This window comes from Salminus brasiliensis, chromosome 1 (assembly GCF_030463535.1).
Source record: "Salminus brasiliensis chromosome 1, fSalBra1.hap2, whole genome shotgun sequence".
NCBI lineage: Eukaryota > Metazoa > Chordata > Actinopteri > Characiformes > Bryconidae > Salminus > Salminus brasiliensis.
The window spans coordinates 65757720-65775163 of record NC_132878.1 but is presented as its reverse complement, the minus strand read 5'-3'; the positions used below and the strand labels follow the sequence as shown (position 1 = coordinate 65775163).

Sequence of the window (17444 nt, the reverse complement as noted above, 5' to 3'; positions counted from 1 at the left end):
TGTAGTCTTTACTGTCTGACAGTAGTGACTGTACTCATTTTGATCCAGTATGTATCTGTAGCTTGTGTACTCTTTACTGTCTGACAGTAGTGACTGTAGTCATTTTGATCCAGTATGTATCTGTAGTGTGTACTCTTTACTGTCTGACAGTAGTGACTGTAGTCATTTTGATCCAGTATGTATCTGTAGTGTGTACTCTTTACTGTCTGACAGTAGTGACTGTAGTCATTTTGATCCAGTATGTATCTGTAGTGTGTACTCTTTACTGTCTGACAGTAGTGACTGTAGTCATTTTGATCCAGTATGTATCTGTAGCTTGTGTACTCTTTACTGTCTGACAGTAGGGACTGTACTCATTTTGATCCAGTATGTATCTGTAGTGTGTAGTTTTTACTGTCTGACAGTAGTGACTGTAGTCATTTTGATCCAGTATGTATCTGTAGTGTGTAGTTTTTACTGTCTGACAGTAGTGACTGTAGTCATTTTGATCCAGTATGTATCTGTAGTGTGTAGTTTTTACCGTCTGACAGTAGTGACTGTACTCATTTTGATCCAGTATGTATCTGTAGCTTGTGTACTCTTTACTGTCTGACAGTAGGGACTGTACTCATTTTGATCCAGTATGTATCTGTAGTGTGTAGTTTTTACTGTCTGACAGTAGTGACTGTAGTCATTTTGATCCAGTATGTATCTGTAGTGTGTAGTTTTTACCGTCTGACAGTAGTGACTGTACTCATTTTGATCCAGTATGTATCTGTAGCTTGTGTACTCTTTACTGTCTGACAGTAGTGACTGTAGTCATTTTGATCCAGTATGTATCTGTAGCGTGTGTAGTTTTTACTGTCTGACAGTAGTGACGGTACTCATTTTGATCCAGTATGTATCTGTAGTGTGTACTCTTTACTGTCTGACAGTAGTGACTGTAGTCATTTTGATCCAGTATGTATCTGTAGTGTGTACTCTTTACTGTCTGACAGTAGGGACTGTACTCATTTTGATCCAGTATGTATCTGTAGTGTGTACTCTTTACTGTCTGACAGTAGTGACTGTAGTCATTTTGATCCAGGATGTATCTGTAGTGTTTGTAGTTTTTACTGTCTGACAGTAGTGACTGTACTCATTTTGATCCAGTATGTATCTGTAGTGTTTGTAGTTTTTACTGTCTGACAGTAGTGACTGTACTCATTTTGATCCAGTATGTATCTGTAGTGTGTAGTTTTTACTGTCTGACAGTAGTGACTGTAGTCATTTTGATCCAGTATGTATCTGTAGTGTGTACTCTTTACTGTCTGACAGTAGTGACTGTAGTCATTTTGATCCAGTATGTATCTGTAGTGTGTAGTTTTACTGTCTGACAGTAGTGACTGTAGTCATTTTGATCCAGTATGTATCTGTAGTGTGTAGTTTTACTGTCTGACAGTAGTGACTGTACTCTGTCGTCTCGATTCGTCTTCCTCTGGAGATGGACTTGTTATTAAAAAAGGAGAGTCTGTAACCACCGTCTTTAGTTGTAACAATGAAATATTTTATTTCAATCAAAAGAACAGTGTGGAGAGAGTCTGCCAATTCTGAGTGCCCCTCGGTCTCTCTCTCCCCGACTTAGGAATACCTTGCGTTTTTATACCCTACTTCACGTCATATTCTGTTGGATTATTGCCATATATGGAATGTTTGCATTTCATCCATAAGGAACAGTCATTAGCCCCCACTATTACATACGTGGTCCACAGCCACATCTGGACTGCGTTTAAATCAATGTCATGTTCACCCAAAGGGATGTCCAAATCTAAACAGCATCTTATGTTTGTTCAATTCATGTATATTTGGTCAAGAAACGGGGCCCCCTTTCTTTTCTACATCTATCCTGTGTGGCTTACCATATCACTCCTCAACTCCATACCATTCCTTCAGGCCTATGAACATCTGCATAGCCAATGAATATACTACAACTCATTTTGATCCAGTATGTATCTGTAGTGTGTGTAGTTTTTTACTGTCTGACAGTAGGGACTGTACTCATTTTGATCCAGTATGTATCTGTAGTGTGTAGTTTTTACTGTCTGACAGTAGTGACTGTAGTCATTTTGATCCAGTATGTATCTGTAGTGTGTGTAGTTTTTTACTGTCTGACAGTAGGGACTGTACTCATTTTGATCCAGTATGTATCTGTAGTGTGTACTCTTTACTGTCTGACAGTAGTGACTGTACTCATTTTGATCCAGTATGTATCTGTAGCTTGTGTACTCTTTACTGTCTGACAGTAGTAACTGTACTCATTTTGATCCAGTATGTATCTGTAGCTTGTGTACTCTTTACTGTCTGACAGTAGTGACTGTAGTCATTTTGATCCAGTATGTATCTGTAGTGTGTAGTTTTTACTGTCTGACAGTAGTGACTGTACTCATTTTGATCCAGTATGTATCTGTAGCGTGTGTACTCTTTACTGTCTGACAGTAGTGACTGTACTCATTTTGATCCAGTATGTATCTGTAGTGTGTAGTCTTTACTGTCTGACAGTAGTGACTGTAGTCATTTTGATCCAGTATGTATCTGTAGCTTGTGTACTCTTTACTGTCTGACAGTAGTGACTGTACTCATTTTGATCCAGTATGTATCTGTAGCTTGTGTACTCTTTACTGTCTGACAGTAGTGACTGTACTCATTTTGATCTAGTATGTATCTGTAGTGTGTAGACTTTACTGTCTGACAGTAGTGACTGTACTCATTTTGATCCAGTATGTATCTGTAGTGTGTAGTTTTTACTGTCTGACAGTAGTGACTGTACTCATTTTGATCCAGTATGTATCTGTAGTGTGTAGTTTTTACCGTCTGACAGTAGTGACTGTAGTCATTTTGATCCAGTATGTATCTGTAGTGTGTAGTTTTTACTGTCTGACAGTAGGGACTGTACTCATTTTGATCCAGTATGTATCTGTAGTGTGTAGTTTTTACCGTCTGACAGTAGTGACTGTACTCATTTTGATCCAGTATGTATCTGTAGTGTGTAGTTTTTACCGTCTGACAGTAGTGACTGTACTCATTTTGATCCAGTATGTATCTGTAGCTTGTGTACTCTTTACTGTCTGACAGTAGTGACTGTACTCATTTTGATCCAGTATGTATCTGTAGTGTGTAGTTTTTACTGTCTGACAGTAGGGACTGTACTCATTTTGATCCAGTATGTATCTGTAGTGTGTAGTTTTTACCGTCTGACAGTAGTGACTGTACTCATTTTGATCCAGTATGTATCTGTAGTGTGTAGTTTTTACCGTCTGACAGTAGTGACTGTACTCATTTTGATCCAGTATGTATCTGTAGCTTGTGTACTCTTTACTGTCTGACAGTAGTGACTGTAGTCATTTTGATCCAGTATGTATCTGTAGTGTGTGTAGTTTTTACTGTCGTACTGATGTAAATAACTGGAGTAATATGGCAGACTCTCTCCACACTGTTCTTTTGATTGAAATAAAATATTTCATTGTTACAACTAAAGACGGTGGTTACAGACTCTCCTTTTTTAATAACAAGTCCATCTCCAGAGGAAGACGAACCGAGACGACAGAGTACAGTCACTACTGTCAGACAGTAAAAACTACACACTACAGATACATACTGTTCACTTGCTGTCTAATATAGCCACCCTTTGACAGAAGCCAGTGTATAAATATAATCAACTTTATTTACATCACCGGTCAGTGGTTTCAGTGTTAATGCTGATCAGTGTGTACAAAATAATATCTCACAAATGACTTACTGTCTCATACTTATGAAACAAGTCTTAATGTCTAAAAAGTCTTAAAGTGTGAAGTCTAATAAGGCATAATTATAGTTCGAGCTCCTCTGAGATATTAAGTGTTGATTGGAACGGCTTTTTGTGAAGCAGTGGAGACAGGCCTGTATGTTGACTGATGGAGCAGTATTAAAACGGTAAGAGATGTGGATGGAAATCTCTCTGGAGCTGAATTCAGGAAAGCAAAAAATATCACACACTGTTGAGCGCAATGCCAGCAGTTCATCTGTTGCCACAGTAACACCTGTGTGGAGGAGTGTAGAGCCGGCCCACTACACTCTCACATAAATGCTGAATGAGGCTCCAGCCTCACAACATGCTGAAGAGTGTGTGAAGGAGAGGGAGAGTGAGGAGTGGAGTGTGTGCTGACCGAACGCTAAGCCTTGGCTCTTCCTGCCCTCTATCTGCTCTAAACTGAACTGACAGGGTTGGAAGTAAGCACACAGAAATGAGGCACTGCTTGGATTCTCCTCTCTCTGTCTCTCTCTCTCTCTCTCTCTCTCTCTTTTTTCCGCCTCTCTGTTTTCACTCCGTTCTCACACTCGGGAAGCACTCCAGCTGTCCTCATTCAGCCTCCTGCTGGACTGAACCCTGAGAAATGGACATCAATGGCTATCTATCCGACATGTCTGAAGAAGGACTAGGGGTTGTAATGCCAGGCTGCTGGAGCTCGACTGTGAGGACCGGGTGAGACTGTAAGCCGCTGACTTTTTGTCTGTGTGACTCTGTGGAATGTGCTGATCTCTACACTCTCTCATGTTGGACCTCCCAAACCCCTGGCATGGGCACACTTTGGACATGCTTTGGGTGCACGCTCGTATGTGAATAGATGTGCGAGTGCAGCAGTCACACACAGGCATCTGGGATAAGTGTTGGGTTGTGCTATGAAGACGGGAGCAGAACGCTCAGGTGTGTATGGTTAAATTACATTATCAATACGGTAAAATATGGTAGAGGGACCAAGAAACAACAGTGGATTCAGAAATTCTGCAAGAAATGTCAGAGAGGTGGTGTGACTTGACCTAGTAAGTTGCCAATGGCTCTTCACCACTGAAAAGTCAGCTTTGCTTAAGCTTAACCCCTTATATCCTGAAGTTTCTTCCAATCCCAAGATTATTATTAAGTAACAACATGGAAAACAATGCGACCAGACAGGGTTATTTTCAAAAAACGCACTCTTGGAATCACTAGTGGCTCCTGGCCATTCAATCTTGGTCAAGCTACTGTATACTAACCCATCAGCTTCTCATTCTGCATTACTTTAGTAACTGACTTTACATTTTAAAGCCTTTTAAAGAGGATTCATCACATGTGTAAGAGTGTAATACTCCCTTTTGAGTATCCTCACAAACATCAACTACTCATAGTGTGGGCTATGTAGAACATCTTCAACCTGGAGCAGCCGCACATGAGCCTAAGGTCACCATGCCCAATGCCAAGCATCGGACATAGAGATACAAAGCCTCCTAGCATTGAGCTGTGGAGCAGTGGAACTGCGCTCACTGGAATACTTATGAGATGAGTTAGGAGAGGCTGAACTGATCATCCAACATCTGAGCAGAATGTCAAGTCAAGTCAAGTCAAATTAATTTGTATAGTGCTTTTTACAACTGTTGTCATTACAAAGCAGCTTTACATAATTAGTAATTAGTAAAAGAAATAACATGAGAATACATGAAGGATCCAAGACCCCCAGTGAGCAAGCCAACGGCTACTGTGGCAAGGAAAAACTCCCTCAGAGCTGGAGGAAGAAACCTTGGGAGGAACCAAGACTCACAAAGGGGACCCGACCCATCCTCCTCTGATCAGAACTATTTAAACATTATTGATAAATTACCAAACCATCTATACTGTTGAACTGCTCTGATCATAATTATAATATACTAATCATGGTGTAGATAGTTTACAGTGGTGATATTAATAGTGGCAGATAGTTAGGAGTCCAAGAGCCCAAGAATGCAATCAAATGCTCACAGTAATGTTATAATACATATTTATAGTTAGGCATGTAGCAGATGCTCTTATCCAGAGTGATAAAAGTGCTTCACTGTTTCCTCAAAAAAATATGCTTAGCAAGTTTGCATCACCTAGAATCCAAAAAATACCTGAATCTAGCTGCTGCAAAATACAAAAGTCAGTATGGAGTCCTAGATACGCTACATTTCGCCCAAGTACTCTTGGAAGAAGTGGGTCTTCAGTCTGCTTTTGAAGACAGCAAGCAACTCTGCCGTTCAGACACCTGTAAGAGGAAGTTCGTTTCACCACTTCCAGAACAAGCCTGGATGCTTGTCTTCCGTGGACCTTAAAGGATGTCGGTTCAAGCCGAGCCGTACTTGAAGCTGGAAGGGCTCTTGGTGCAGATCGGCTTTTGACCACTGCCATCAAGTACGGAGGGGCTGGTCCATTCTTGGCTTTGTAGGCCAGCGTCAGAGTTTTGAATCTTCTGATGTGGGCAGCAGCTACAGGAAGCCATGTAGCGAAAGCTTTATAAGAAGAAAAAAGTAGTAGTAGTAGTAGAGGGTGTTATCACAGCAATACCCTGGATTTTAGAGGACCTGCTGGATAAGCAGGTGGAACATGAGAGTGTAGGTTTGAAGAGTATGTTAACTGTTCATATTCAGGCCTGCAAAGCATGGAGGTCACCACTTTGAATGAGTGCCTTTTATTATTTACCAGCAGGTGTACAACAGTCTCTCTCTGTAGGGCTTTCTGGACTTCTATTGTCCAAATCACCCAAAACAAAGAATACCTAGGCCTCTAATTCATACCTTAACCTATTCACATGGCCTGGAATTCCCCATGCTGAACTACAGAACTACACTGAAAAAGAACGCTGCATTATATTTACTTAACTAAAATAATATATAACAACTTTCACATTAATAAAATACTACACCAACAACTCAGTTGGTGCAGTTGTTTGTAAAAAACTTAGACACACAATTGTGCAATCTATTTTACTCATGTGCATGTTTTGAACATTTCATGTACTAAATGTAATGCAGCTCTCTCTTTCAGTGCAGCTGTAAGTCATTTGTGAGTGCCCTTTTTTCTATGTTACACAAAGTACAACAATTGGTTGGAGAAGAAAAACAAACTCCAGCAATACTTGCCCAGTCCAGGACTTTCCATCTTGTAAATGTGAGGCTAGTAGGTGTTTCCAGCTCATGAGTTTTATAACCTTATATGAACACGCTTTTTAAAGCCTCTGCTAATCCGTGCAAGTTAAGAAGGAGTTAAACTGCCTGAGAATAAGAATAACAAATCCTGGATATCTGTAAACACAATTGTTTTGGCCTTGGTTCCCCAAAAACAGCATAAGATGTCTTTGCACTGTAGCAGTTTTTGGTAAACAAAGATTTAGAGCTGCTCTGAAAAGAAGTGATGCTCAATAAATATTTAATTGTTCATTGCTTTATTTATTATGAGACATGTAATGGTACAGCCAGGGCGTGCCTTGAATTATATTCCAGTACACATATTTCCAAGGATACATCGAGAATAAATAATGGGTCATGCTTATGGCCACCTCAAAAAAATATATAAAATGCCCATGCTATCAAAAAGACTTGCAAAATAGTCTTTGCTTGCTGCATCTGTAGTGCCTGGTCAATTCCCACAATAATTTGAGGCACTTTCCTGTAGGTGGTAAATAAGATAAAAAACGGATGGTGACAAAAAATCATTTCAGTTTACACCCATTGGCTTTAGTGTTTTAAAGCAAAAGGGCTTTTGTTCTTTACCAAATACAAGAGAAAGCATCAGAATTACTGCCTGCAACACACAAGCAAGCACTACACATACAGCAGACAGAGATTAAGCTGAAAAATGAAAGAGTACCCCCTTTAACATGTTCACTGAGATTACATAACACCAAGTACCATTACGGTCTGGCTCATAGTGAGGGAAAACAGCGCTATGAGAAATGCAGTGGCTGCCATCTCCCTCTTCCCACGCTTTCCTCACAACCAGGGGCCGGACACACTTCACTCCATGGCCTTGCTGGTCCAGTGGCTACTGATGAACTAGACAGTGGCATTTCTGCCATAAAACAAAAAAGTAAGCAGAGCTGGAAACAGGGGACACGACAATACCTGTTCATGCACCACCCACAAATGCATATGGCAACTGTCACTACATCCAGTGGCAATAGAGCTTTAAATGCTAGGAGGGAAAAAAAAGGGCCCTCACATAGGCTGCCTAGTGGGATATTAGCACTTTGCTATATATAAATGTACATTAACATTTTTTGCCTGTTATAGACTATACACAGACATGTTAAAACCGTAACAGACATTAGCATTTGCACTTGTATGTAGAGCTCTTTCAGTAAAGAGCTCTAGTCCAGACCTGCTCTGGTCAATGACATGTCTAAAACTTCCAGAAGGCCTAGTGTGATGTCTCTGTCATAATAAGTCACATTTAATGTAAACCAAAATATGACTGGTTGATTCCTTCTTTAGAAATATGTTGGTAGTTAATCTGGTGTGCAAGTCCTTCAGTCCAGCTCCTGGAGGCCTAACCAATGGAAGAGCTCACAAGTCTATATCCACCCTACATCCCACAAAGGAATAATCATGATTGGGTGACTAAACTCATAATGTTTGATTATAACAACCATGAATTTGGTTCAACATAATGATGTACTTATCTTTTTTGACTAAATTGTAAATGTAAATGTACAGCAATCAGATTCATATTTATATGTGCAGGAAGTAAATGTGCACAGGCTTCAGATGAATCGTCTCATATCAGCGTCTCCGCACTGAACAATCTTAAAATATCACATCACATCACACCACGATCAAACTGCCAACATTTTATACTCTGTTCCACATGTTATTTTTGCACAGTAAGAATGTAGGCCAGTCTGTGACACGCCTGCAAAGTCTTCAAAGAATATTTACTGAGTAAACGTTGTATGGGTTGAAATTTAATATGGACTTTTGCTTTCTGAGCGGCTCACGATAGAAGCAGTCTACCATGGCAAAGTCTTTTTCGCTAAATCTAGCCAGACGAATGAGAAATGAGCAATAACAGGAACACAGGCCTACATGCAAGAAGTCCCTGAATACAAGTGGACTGCATTATTAATCCATAGCCTCCCACACAATCCCACAACTGGGGCCTCAATGAAGCACGATGACACACTTGAATGTGTCCCAATTCAGGACACACGCTCAGTTTTATATAGTTAGGCACACTAGCCATTGTAATTAACCCCTTAAAGTGCAAGGGTCTATGGATGAGTGCACACTTCAATCATCTCTCAAGAAAATGTTATATAAAAGTCATATAGTTATATTTGTTTTACAGTGGCTACTGGATCATTTTAAATAATTACTGAATAATAATCCTTTAGCCACAAAACATGATTTTTTAAACAAAGATCCAAGTATGATCCATGTCATAAAAATGGTTAAATTTGAGTGTATTTATTAATTTTTTACTTCTCATAAAGTTTGTGTTTAAACCTTTTTTTTTACTTTTAAAGCTTTGTTTATTCCAGGTTGATCATTTCCAGGTTTAAATGAAAAAAAAGTGTCCCCTAATGGGCTCTCAGACCCAAGTGTATTAGTCTTTAATCTGCCTGTCTAGAGGAGGACTACTCCTACTGTTGCTCCTGCAGTGACGACTCCTGCACTTTTAGGAGTGCAGGGGAGGTAAGAAGGCTCCTCAATCTGAATGAGATTCTATTACAGCTGGGGTGTGCCACTAATGAGAACATATCTGTGGTAATGATAACCCTGGCATGTATAACCCTACAGTCCCACAGGATGCCACAATCCGCCCCTCAGCAGGTAGCCCGCCATCAGCAGCTGGGCACAGATCACATAGGAAAGCAATGAGCTGACTGTTGGGTCAGATGACACCGCACTAATGTCTGTCCATTAGTCCATTAAATTCTGTCTGTTTTAATTACTTTTATCTTGTGGATTTTTCCATACACCTTACTTTATTGTCCGAGTAACACTGAGTCAGTTGTGTTGTTTTATAGAATATAGTGAACGGTGTTTGTGACCTCGTTAAACTGTACATCTGTCCCACTGACATACTCCCTTTGCATATGGTTTTACTTGCCCTCGTCGTGTTATCTTATTCCTGAAACACCTCATTGTTCCACTAAAGGTGCAAATAATCAAGTTTGTACAGTAACAACTTCACTATATTGCATAGTTTTAGGCTGAACCCCTCCCCTATATTGGTTCTTACAGAATCATTTGTTAAACATATTGAAAGTAAAAATACAAAGAAACAGTCCTGTGAAACTGAAATGTATTGAAATTCCTGTTATTGTGATTGAACAGATCACTTGAGTGCATATTACGGTACCACTTCACTGTAGGGTACCATTAATAAAGCTACCTACACTATATGACCAAATGTTTGTGAACACCCCTCCTAATGAATGCAGTCAATTACTTTAAGTCGCACCCACTGCACTACACACAGCTTGTCTAGTCTGTAGAAAAGTACCAATAGAATGCAGTAAATAAGCATCAACCTACAAGCACCATGCCTAATGCCAGGAATGGGTCAATGGGGTATAAAGCCCCCCAGAACTGAGCTGTGGAGCAGTGGAACTGTGTTCTCCGGAATGACGGTGCTCCATCTGAAACTTTTGGGATGAGGTTCATCTAAATCCAAGGAAAAGCATTCCCTGGACAGTAGAGACAATTACTCCAACAAAAGCAGGGTAAACTGGAAGAGATAATTAATGTGCAGGTGCCAATACTTTTGTCTACATAGTGTATATCGTCTTCAAATGACAAACTGACAAACCTACATAAACTCTTATAAAAGGTTTTAATCTCATCTCTGTCCTTTATTAATTTGGTTTGTCCTTTTACTCCACAAAGTGTTGACAACTGACATTTGTTGGTGTAAGCCTTTACAAATATAATGTAGTGACGGTCGTCATAAAAAAGCTAATGAAGGTCGCCTTACAAATGGTCCCATACAGTAACGCAATAAGCGTTTTGCTCATACCATCAAGTATCTTACCACAGAGGAACTACAGCAGAAATGACTATGGCACAATATTGTCATATCATTGTTGGAAACATATTTTCATCATGGGCACTTTTTACCCCCTAAATTGTTTTAGGACATTTTTTAGCTTTGTGAGAGAACACCTTTTATACCCAATAACTTATAAGCAGTGTGCAAGGGCACAAAGTTGCCCCTATATTTCTGACAAAGCATTTGGGGTTGTTCAGGCCAAAGTTTTAGGAAGGAAAGTGGATGGGGGGGGAGATTTGGTACAATTATATGTTTACTCTACAACTGTCTCTATGCGGGTGGTCCTGTGGGAGACTTTGTTTCAGTGGATAAATACATTTACTGTGGCTTATGTCATTCATTGCCTTAGACCTGTTTGTATCATCCCAACTTTCTCACCAAAGTGAAGGAGAAGGAGCTTGTGTATACTATAATTTCACCATGTGATTGAAGGGGGACTGGCATTATATTTCAACTGCATCCAAGCACATGCTCACTGCACCATATTCCTGATGTAATATGGGTGCGTCATACATAACTGGTTGTCACAGGTAATAAAAGTTAATTTCCAGCAGCTCTTTGAAGTCATGAAATTACTAAGCTGAGAAAAGTATTGTTTGTTGTTGTCTTGTGATTTTTGTTGGGGCACATTTGTTTTGCGCTGCCTCAGTAAGGGAACGACCTTCAGGTGAGTAGCCCAACACTCTGGGTACCATCTTCAGGCTTGCGATACTGTGGACTACCGTTAGTCCTGCTTCAGTCACACAGAGGACGCGTGTGGAGGTGTTCTTTATTGTATTTTTTTACTGCAGGATAACCGGATAAAGGCTTTGAATATCGCTGATATCGCTGTAAAAAAACTTACAGTCCTAATGTGTTTTTTTCTTGTTTTTTTTAGTGATCAGATTCCTCTCTTCTTTAGTGGTAGATCTTTGCAAATTGACTGCCGCACCATAGCACAAAGCGAACATCAAGAAGGTAATTATAATTGTTTCTGTTTGTTGAGATGACCGACACATGGTTCCCTTCAACTGCATGCATGTCCTTATCTACAAATTAACAAAATCACCAAATGAAGAGCAACAAAGGGAGCGGGCGATTTATTTTTTTTGTAAGGCTCTGTTTTGTCATATGGTTGGGAGAGATAAGAGGAAAAAATCAATTAACTCTCGTGAAACTTGCATGCCTGTCAAGACTGTAAATTGAATTTCTCTGTGGTTGTATTTTACCTTGCGATTTTTTGACAGGAGGGTTGTTGTAACCTCGTCGCCCATTGCCAGAGGGTTACTCTGCCGCTGTAAAAGCATAAAGAATGATTAGGCTTTGAAAAACGCCCCAAAAAATGTACTTGCATGAAAGGCGAAATGCGGTGCTGGCTGAGCGTTAATGTCCTAAAAAACAGAGGGGAGGGAACAAAAAAAAATCCCCAGAAAAATAGAGTCTCTCTTGCCAGGCACCAACCCCCTGTGCCTCATCTGTCAGAACGTCACGCTTGCTCGCTTGGTTCAATTCTCATTTCGCTCTTTATCGCAGACCACTGGAGCCTGTGCTGAGGAATTATCTGCGGCAGGGACCTGCGCCGGACTGATAGGGAGCCGCAGAGCGAGGGATAGGAGGGCCACCGCAAGGTGAGCGTCGGTCGGGGGGGAAGGGAAGCTGGAGGCTGGACGCCCGCAATGCCTTCGTCCACCATGCAGATGCTCGCCTTCGTCCTGGCGCTGCTCGGGGTCCTGGGTGCCACTGTGGCCACTCTGCTTCCCAACTGGAAGGTGAGCGCTGATGTAGGCTCCAACATCATGACCGCGATCTCGCAGATGCAGGGTCTTTGGATGGACTGCACATGGTACAGTACCGGAGTGTTTAGCTGTACCCTTAAGTACTCTGTACTAGCCTTGCCTGCCTATCTCCAGACCGCCCGCACCACAATGGTCCTTTCTTGCATGCTGGCCACTCTGGGGCTCTGTCTGGCTGCCCTGGGGCTAAAATGTACCCACTGGGGGGGCAGCCACCGCTCCAAGGGGCACACAGCCATAGCTGCGGGGGCTTGCTTTGTCATTGCTGGAGTCCTGTGCCTTGTTCCTGCATCCTGGTTCACCAATGAGGTCATCACCACTTTCTTGGACTCCAAGGTGCCCCAGAGCAGCAAGTATGAGCCAGGGGGAGCTGTTTATGTTGCATTTGTATCAGCAGGGTTCTTCCTGGCCGGAGGTGTGATCTTCTGTCTATCGTGTCCAAGAAGAAGAAACGGTCCATTGGACTCTGGCTCGTCCCACCCCGACAAGCTATTACGGCAGCAGCAGGAGCAGATAGCCAACGACCGGGACAAACAAAAGCAACGACGAGAACAGCAAAGCCAGACGGAGCCACAGGAACACCACCACAAAGAGAAAACCGCACACCAGGAGAAGCTCCAGGTGGATGGGCTGCAGCCGGACCAGCCCAAGCCAGAGAAGCCTCAGCCGGAGCAAGAGCAGCAGTACTACTCGCCATCCAGAAACAGAGTACAAGATGTCAAGGCCGTCTATAGCTTGCAGGACTACGTGTGAAGATCTAGAGGTGGGTAAAACCCAGGGAAAGTGGTTGCTGTGGCAGGGCTGTCTCTCTTTGTGAGGAGGAGAAAAATAAGCAGCAGGAGCAGCAGGAGAAAGAGGAGGAGGAGTAATGACTTTGACTGTGTTATCTCCCCCTCTCATCAGTTCTTTTGCCTACTGCAAGCATAAGCTGGGGGTATTTCCAAAGCCTCGGATCAGGAAAGAACCGTGTATCCTCGGGCAAAAGCACCAAACGCTCAATGCTGCAGTGAGCTTTAAAAGAGAATAGGGAGAGGGAGGCGATTCTGCACAAACGCAGCAAATCTGAAAAGTTCCCAGGAAGGCTGCTTTTAGGTTGTTAGAGAGGAGGCTGTTACTTACCAAAGGTTTACACTCTGCATGGAAAAGCTGCCTGGAATCCATCATCTGCACAAAATTCAGCTGGCAAAATTAGGCGTGTGAGCCACTTCACAATTGTGCAAATGTCCAGCGAATCTAGAATTTAGTTTAGTACCATTTTGTCTGTGCTTGCTGCCTCTAGCTTGTGAATAATGCAACAGAATGCTTAGTAAATACAAGAACACCCCAGGCAAATCAAGCTTTAAACTCAGGCCTAAGGGCATGCTTCACACCATTTGCAAAACAGAGTACAAGCAAGAATAAAATGCACAAAATGAAGAGAACACACAATGTCCAGTCCATATTTTCCAAAGAGTCAGGCAAAGCAGCACAGATCATCTGAGGTAATTACGCTCTTTGCTTTCCCATTAGGTTTCACTCCGGATGGGTGCACACTGCTCATTTATTGCTAGCAAGCGCAGATGCGAGTGCGCGTGTGCGCGCCTGTGTGAGAGTGTACACACTCATATACACACACACACAAGCTTTTTCCATCCCTCCCTCCCACTCTTGCTGCGAGGGTAATAGGGTCTTGCACCCAATCATCTTTACTGTGTGTGACTGCCTGTCATTGCTGCAGGAAGCGCAGTAGACACTGTTCTGAGGCCAGCGGGACGTTGTTTTGTCCCTCATGATCGGAACAGGACAGAGGAGACCCGTGTCCCATCAGCCGCAAGTCTCAGGAGAGATAGGCCTCCCTGCTGGCCAGCAAGTGGACCACTCACAGACTCAGCAGAACCATTTTGCGGCCATTCACTGACAGCCATTTCAAATGAGTCACGGTTTACAGAGAAAAAGAATGTATTTTCAGCACATCACCTTCACAGGGACTATGACTTTTTCCTCCTTGCTAGTGCTCAATACTTATGCTGCTCTTAAGTTAATGGTTTGGCCAAGAATTGAATTTACACAATTTTCTGGTTACCAGTTCTAAACAATGTAGATGATTTGCGATGACATGTTAGGTATGTGCAGTTTCCTGCTTTAGTTTTCCACTAAATGAAGCTAATTTAGATAACAAGTAATAGGCAAGCAACTTGAAACTGTTACCTATAAAACTGGCAAAACATTTCGCCAATGGTAAAAACAAATCCAGTCTTACAGAATGACATGACATCACTGCTGTCTTTCTCCTAGAATGATCTATCTACTGATGTACATTCAAAGTAGTACTCGTCACTGCCAGAAATCCCATTGGAAACAGCACATTACTAACTAGGTTCTACACCACAGACACAGACAGTTTGAGCTTGTAGGACTAAAGCTAAAACAAACAGGTATCAGCATTAACACTGGCTTCAAGACAGCAGATTTTTAGATATTGTGCTAAGATGACGTGCTAACTACATCAGCAAAAAACTAAAGAAGCAAACTTCAGAGACCAAACATGTCCTATCTAATTGACTTCATTTGGAGAAAGGGGTAAACTGTATATCTGATTTTTAGTCAAACCATTGCATAAACAATCTCCAGGGATGGCAGCCATGTCACGCTTAATGCTGTTCATTGCATTTGGATACACACAGACACACACACAGACACACACACACACACACACACACACACACACACACACTTCTTTACCTGTTGACATGTATCTGTTGAAAACGGATGAAGGAAAATAACAATTCGAGCCTCTGTCAGGGAAAGCCGGAGCCAAAGATGGAGGTCCTTTGCTACATGTCCTTAAAATCTGTTTTTGAAAAGTTAAGAACAGACGATTGTTCAGACAACTTGAATAGCACTGTGTCCTGCCTCGCTTCTCTCCACTCTGCATGTAAGCTTAAAATAAAGTAACGCTAAATTGCTAAAGGCCAAACTCCGAGCACTCACACAAATTACATCCTGTAAGCATATTTTGTAAGCAGCCAATGGTTTATTAAGACTGATCTTATGCTTGAATTCTGAATGATCATTCCATCACAAATCAGGGAATTGATGCACTGATAAAAGTGAGAACTGGAATTTGCTTGATGCAAATGTGTTTTCACATTAATAATATATGTTACACCCAGTTTTGTCTTTTATTTACTTACTTTTGGTAATAATTTTAACATATTGTATTCATGTGGAGTAAAACATTTCAAGCAAGTAAATTCAACTTCTTACTTTTACCACTGTAATGAATTAAAGATAATATGGCAAATAAATACACAGTCAGCCAGAACGTTAAACCCACCTCCCTAATATTGTGCAAGTCCCCCTTATTCCACCAAAACAGCTCTGACCTGTTGAGGCATGGACTTAAGTGGTATCTGACACAAAGACTTTAGCAGAAGATCCTTTAAGTACTGTTAGTTGTGAGGTAGGGCCTCCATGGATTGCATTAATGAGCCTTGGGCGCCCATTACCCTGTTCACCAGTCATCTTTCCTTGGGGAACATTTGGCATCAGGAACACCCCACGAGACCCGTCTGGTGTTCTAATCCAGTCGCCTGGCCTCATAATTTGACCCTTGACAAGATTCTTACGCTCGACCATTTTTACAGAGTTTACACATCACCTTCAAGAACTGGCTGGTCACTTGCTGCCCTATGTATCCCACCCCTTGACAGATGTTATGGAGGCAATGTTATTCACTTCACCTGTCAGTGGTTGAAACGTTATGGCTGTTATGGTGTATACAAACACATATTTTACAGTCTTATGCAAAGGTTTGGGCATCCCTGGATTTTTTCATCCTTGCTGGATTTCCCAAGGTAAAGAGAGAGCGAGACAGAGGGAAAATCTAAAAAGTGGGTGAGAACATTTTTAGGTATCTCCCCTCCACCGACACAGACAAGGTCAAAGCAATTATATCTTAATGCAAATGATATGTAAATCAAACAAACTAATATGTTAATAAGGAAGAACCTGAAGAGGGCCCAAGCTAAAAAAGGGGGAGCCCATCCTTCTTGAGGCAACTCCAGAAAAAATAAAGAATACGCATTGTTTCTAATAAAGGATTATACGTTAAAGATTATGTGAGCCTGTAATAATTACCAACATGATTAAGATCCCTTACTGAGATGATTAAAAAAAAGCCAGATTTAATAATAAAAGGATTTAGAGAGGAGTACTGTCTCCATTCACTCCCACTTCATAACCTATTTGGGAAAATAAGTAAAAAGTAAAATGTGGCACGGACAACAGTTATGGCACATTGTGTAATGTTTTCTTTTGTTTCAAAATGTTCAATTCTTTATGTAAAAAAAAAAAAAAAAAACAACCAAAACCTGAGGATTTGTTTACTAATTCTCCACTAATTTTAACAAAAATTAACCAAATGTCATTTGACCAGGTGTACTCAAACTTTTGCATAAGACTATATCTGCCATGTGTTGAATAGCTTTCATTCCTCATTTCTGACTGAAACATGTAAGGGCTCTGTACAGTGGTTCAGGCTGTTGCCAGTGAGTGTGTTGTCAGTATGTATGATTAAAGCACAAGCCTGTACAGACGAATCTGCTGTCTTTTTCTTCTTTTTCCAGCCTTCAGCTTTTCATAGGAAAGGGAGAAAGTGTCTAACAGCTGAATAGATGCTATTCAAGACATGGTGACAGCAAAATTATAAGGTCTTTACAGAATATCTTTCTAAAGATCTGCCATTCAAAGCACAAATCAAAGAGCAAACTTTCACATCTACGTACTGTCCTTCAGCACAAAGGCAACATGCATTAATTAACTTTGTCATAATTACTTGATTACATTTAATTAAATTAAAAGTTACCTTCTTATTGAAG

The 17444-nt window shown here is 41.2% G+C and overlaps 1 protein-coding gene across 2 annotated transcripts; it reads left to right on the top strand.

The window, feature by feature from the left end:
• Positions 1 to 4050: 4050 nt before the first annotated feature.
• Positions 4051 to 17165, top strand: cldn20 (claudin 20). Of its 2 annotated transcripts, none has more exons than XM_072686779.1 (3): positions 4051 to 4477; positions 11691 to 11770; positions 12326 to 17165. In XM_072686779.1, the coding sequence occupies exon 3, from the start codon at positions 12469 to 12471 to the stop codon at positions 13336 to 13338; it is 870 nt and encodes a 289-aa protein (XP_072542880.1). In that variant the 5' UTR covers positions 4051 to 4477; positions 11691 to 11770; positions 12326 to 12468; the 3' UTR covers positions 13339 to 17165. The 2 variants fall into 2 exon arrangements, with proteins under 2 accessions (XP_072542880.1, XP_072542873.1); XM_072686772.1 differs by having other exon boundaries at positions 4051 to 4699.
• Positions 17166 to 17444: the final 279 nt, after the last annotated feature.

What these genes read in the sequence shown, in the direction of transcription:
- cldn20 (XM_072686779.1), top strand. Translation starts at nt 12,469, where the DNA reads ATGCCTTCGTCCACCATGCAGATGCTCGCCTTCGTCCTGGCGCTGCTC.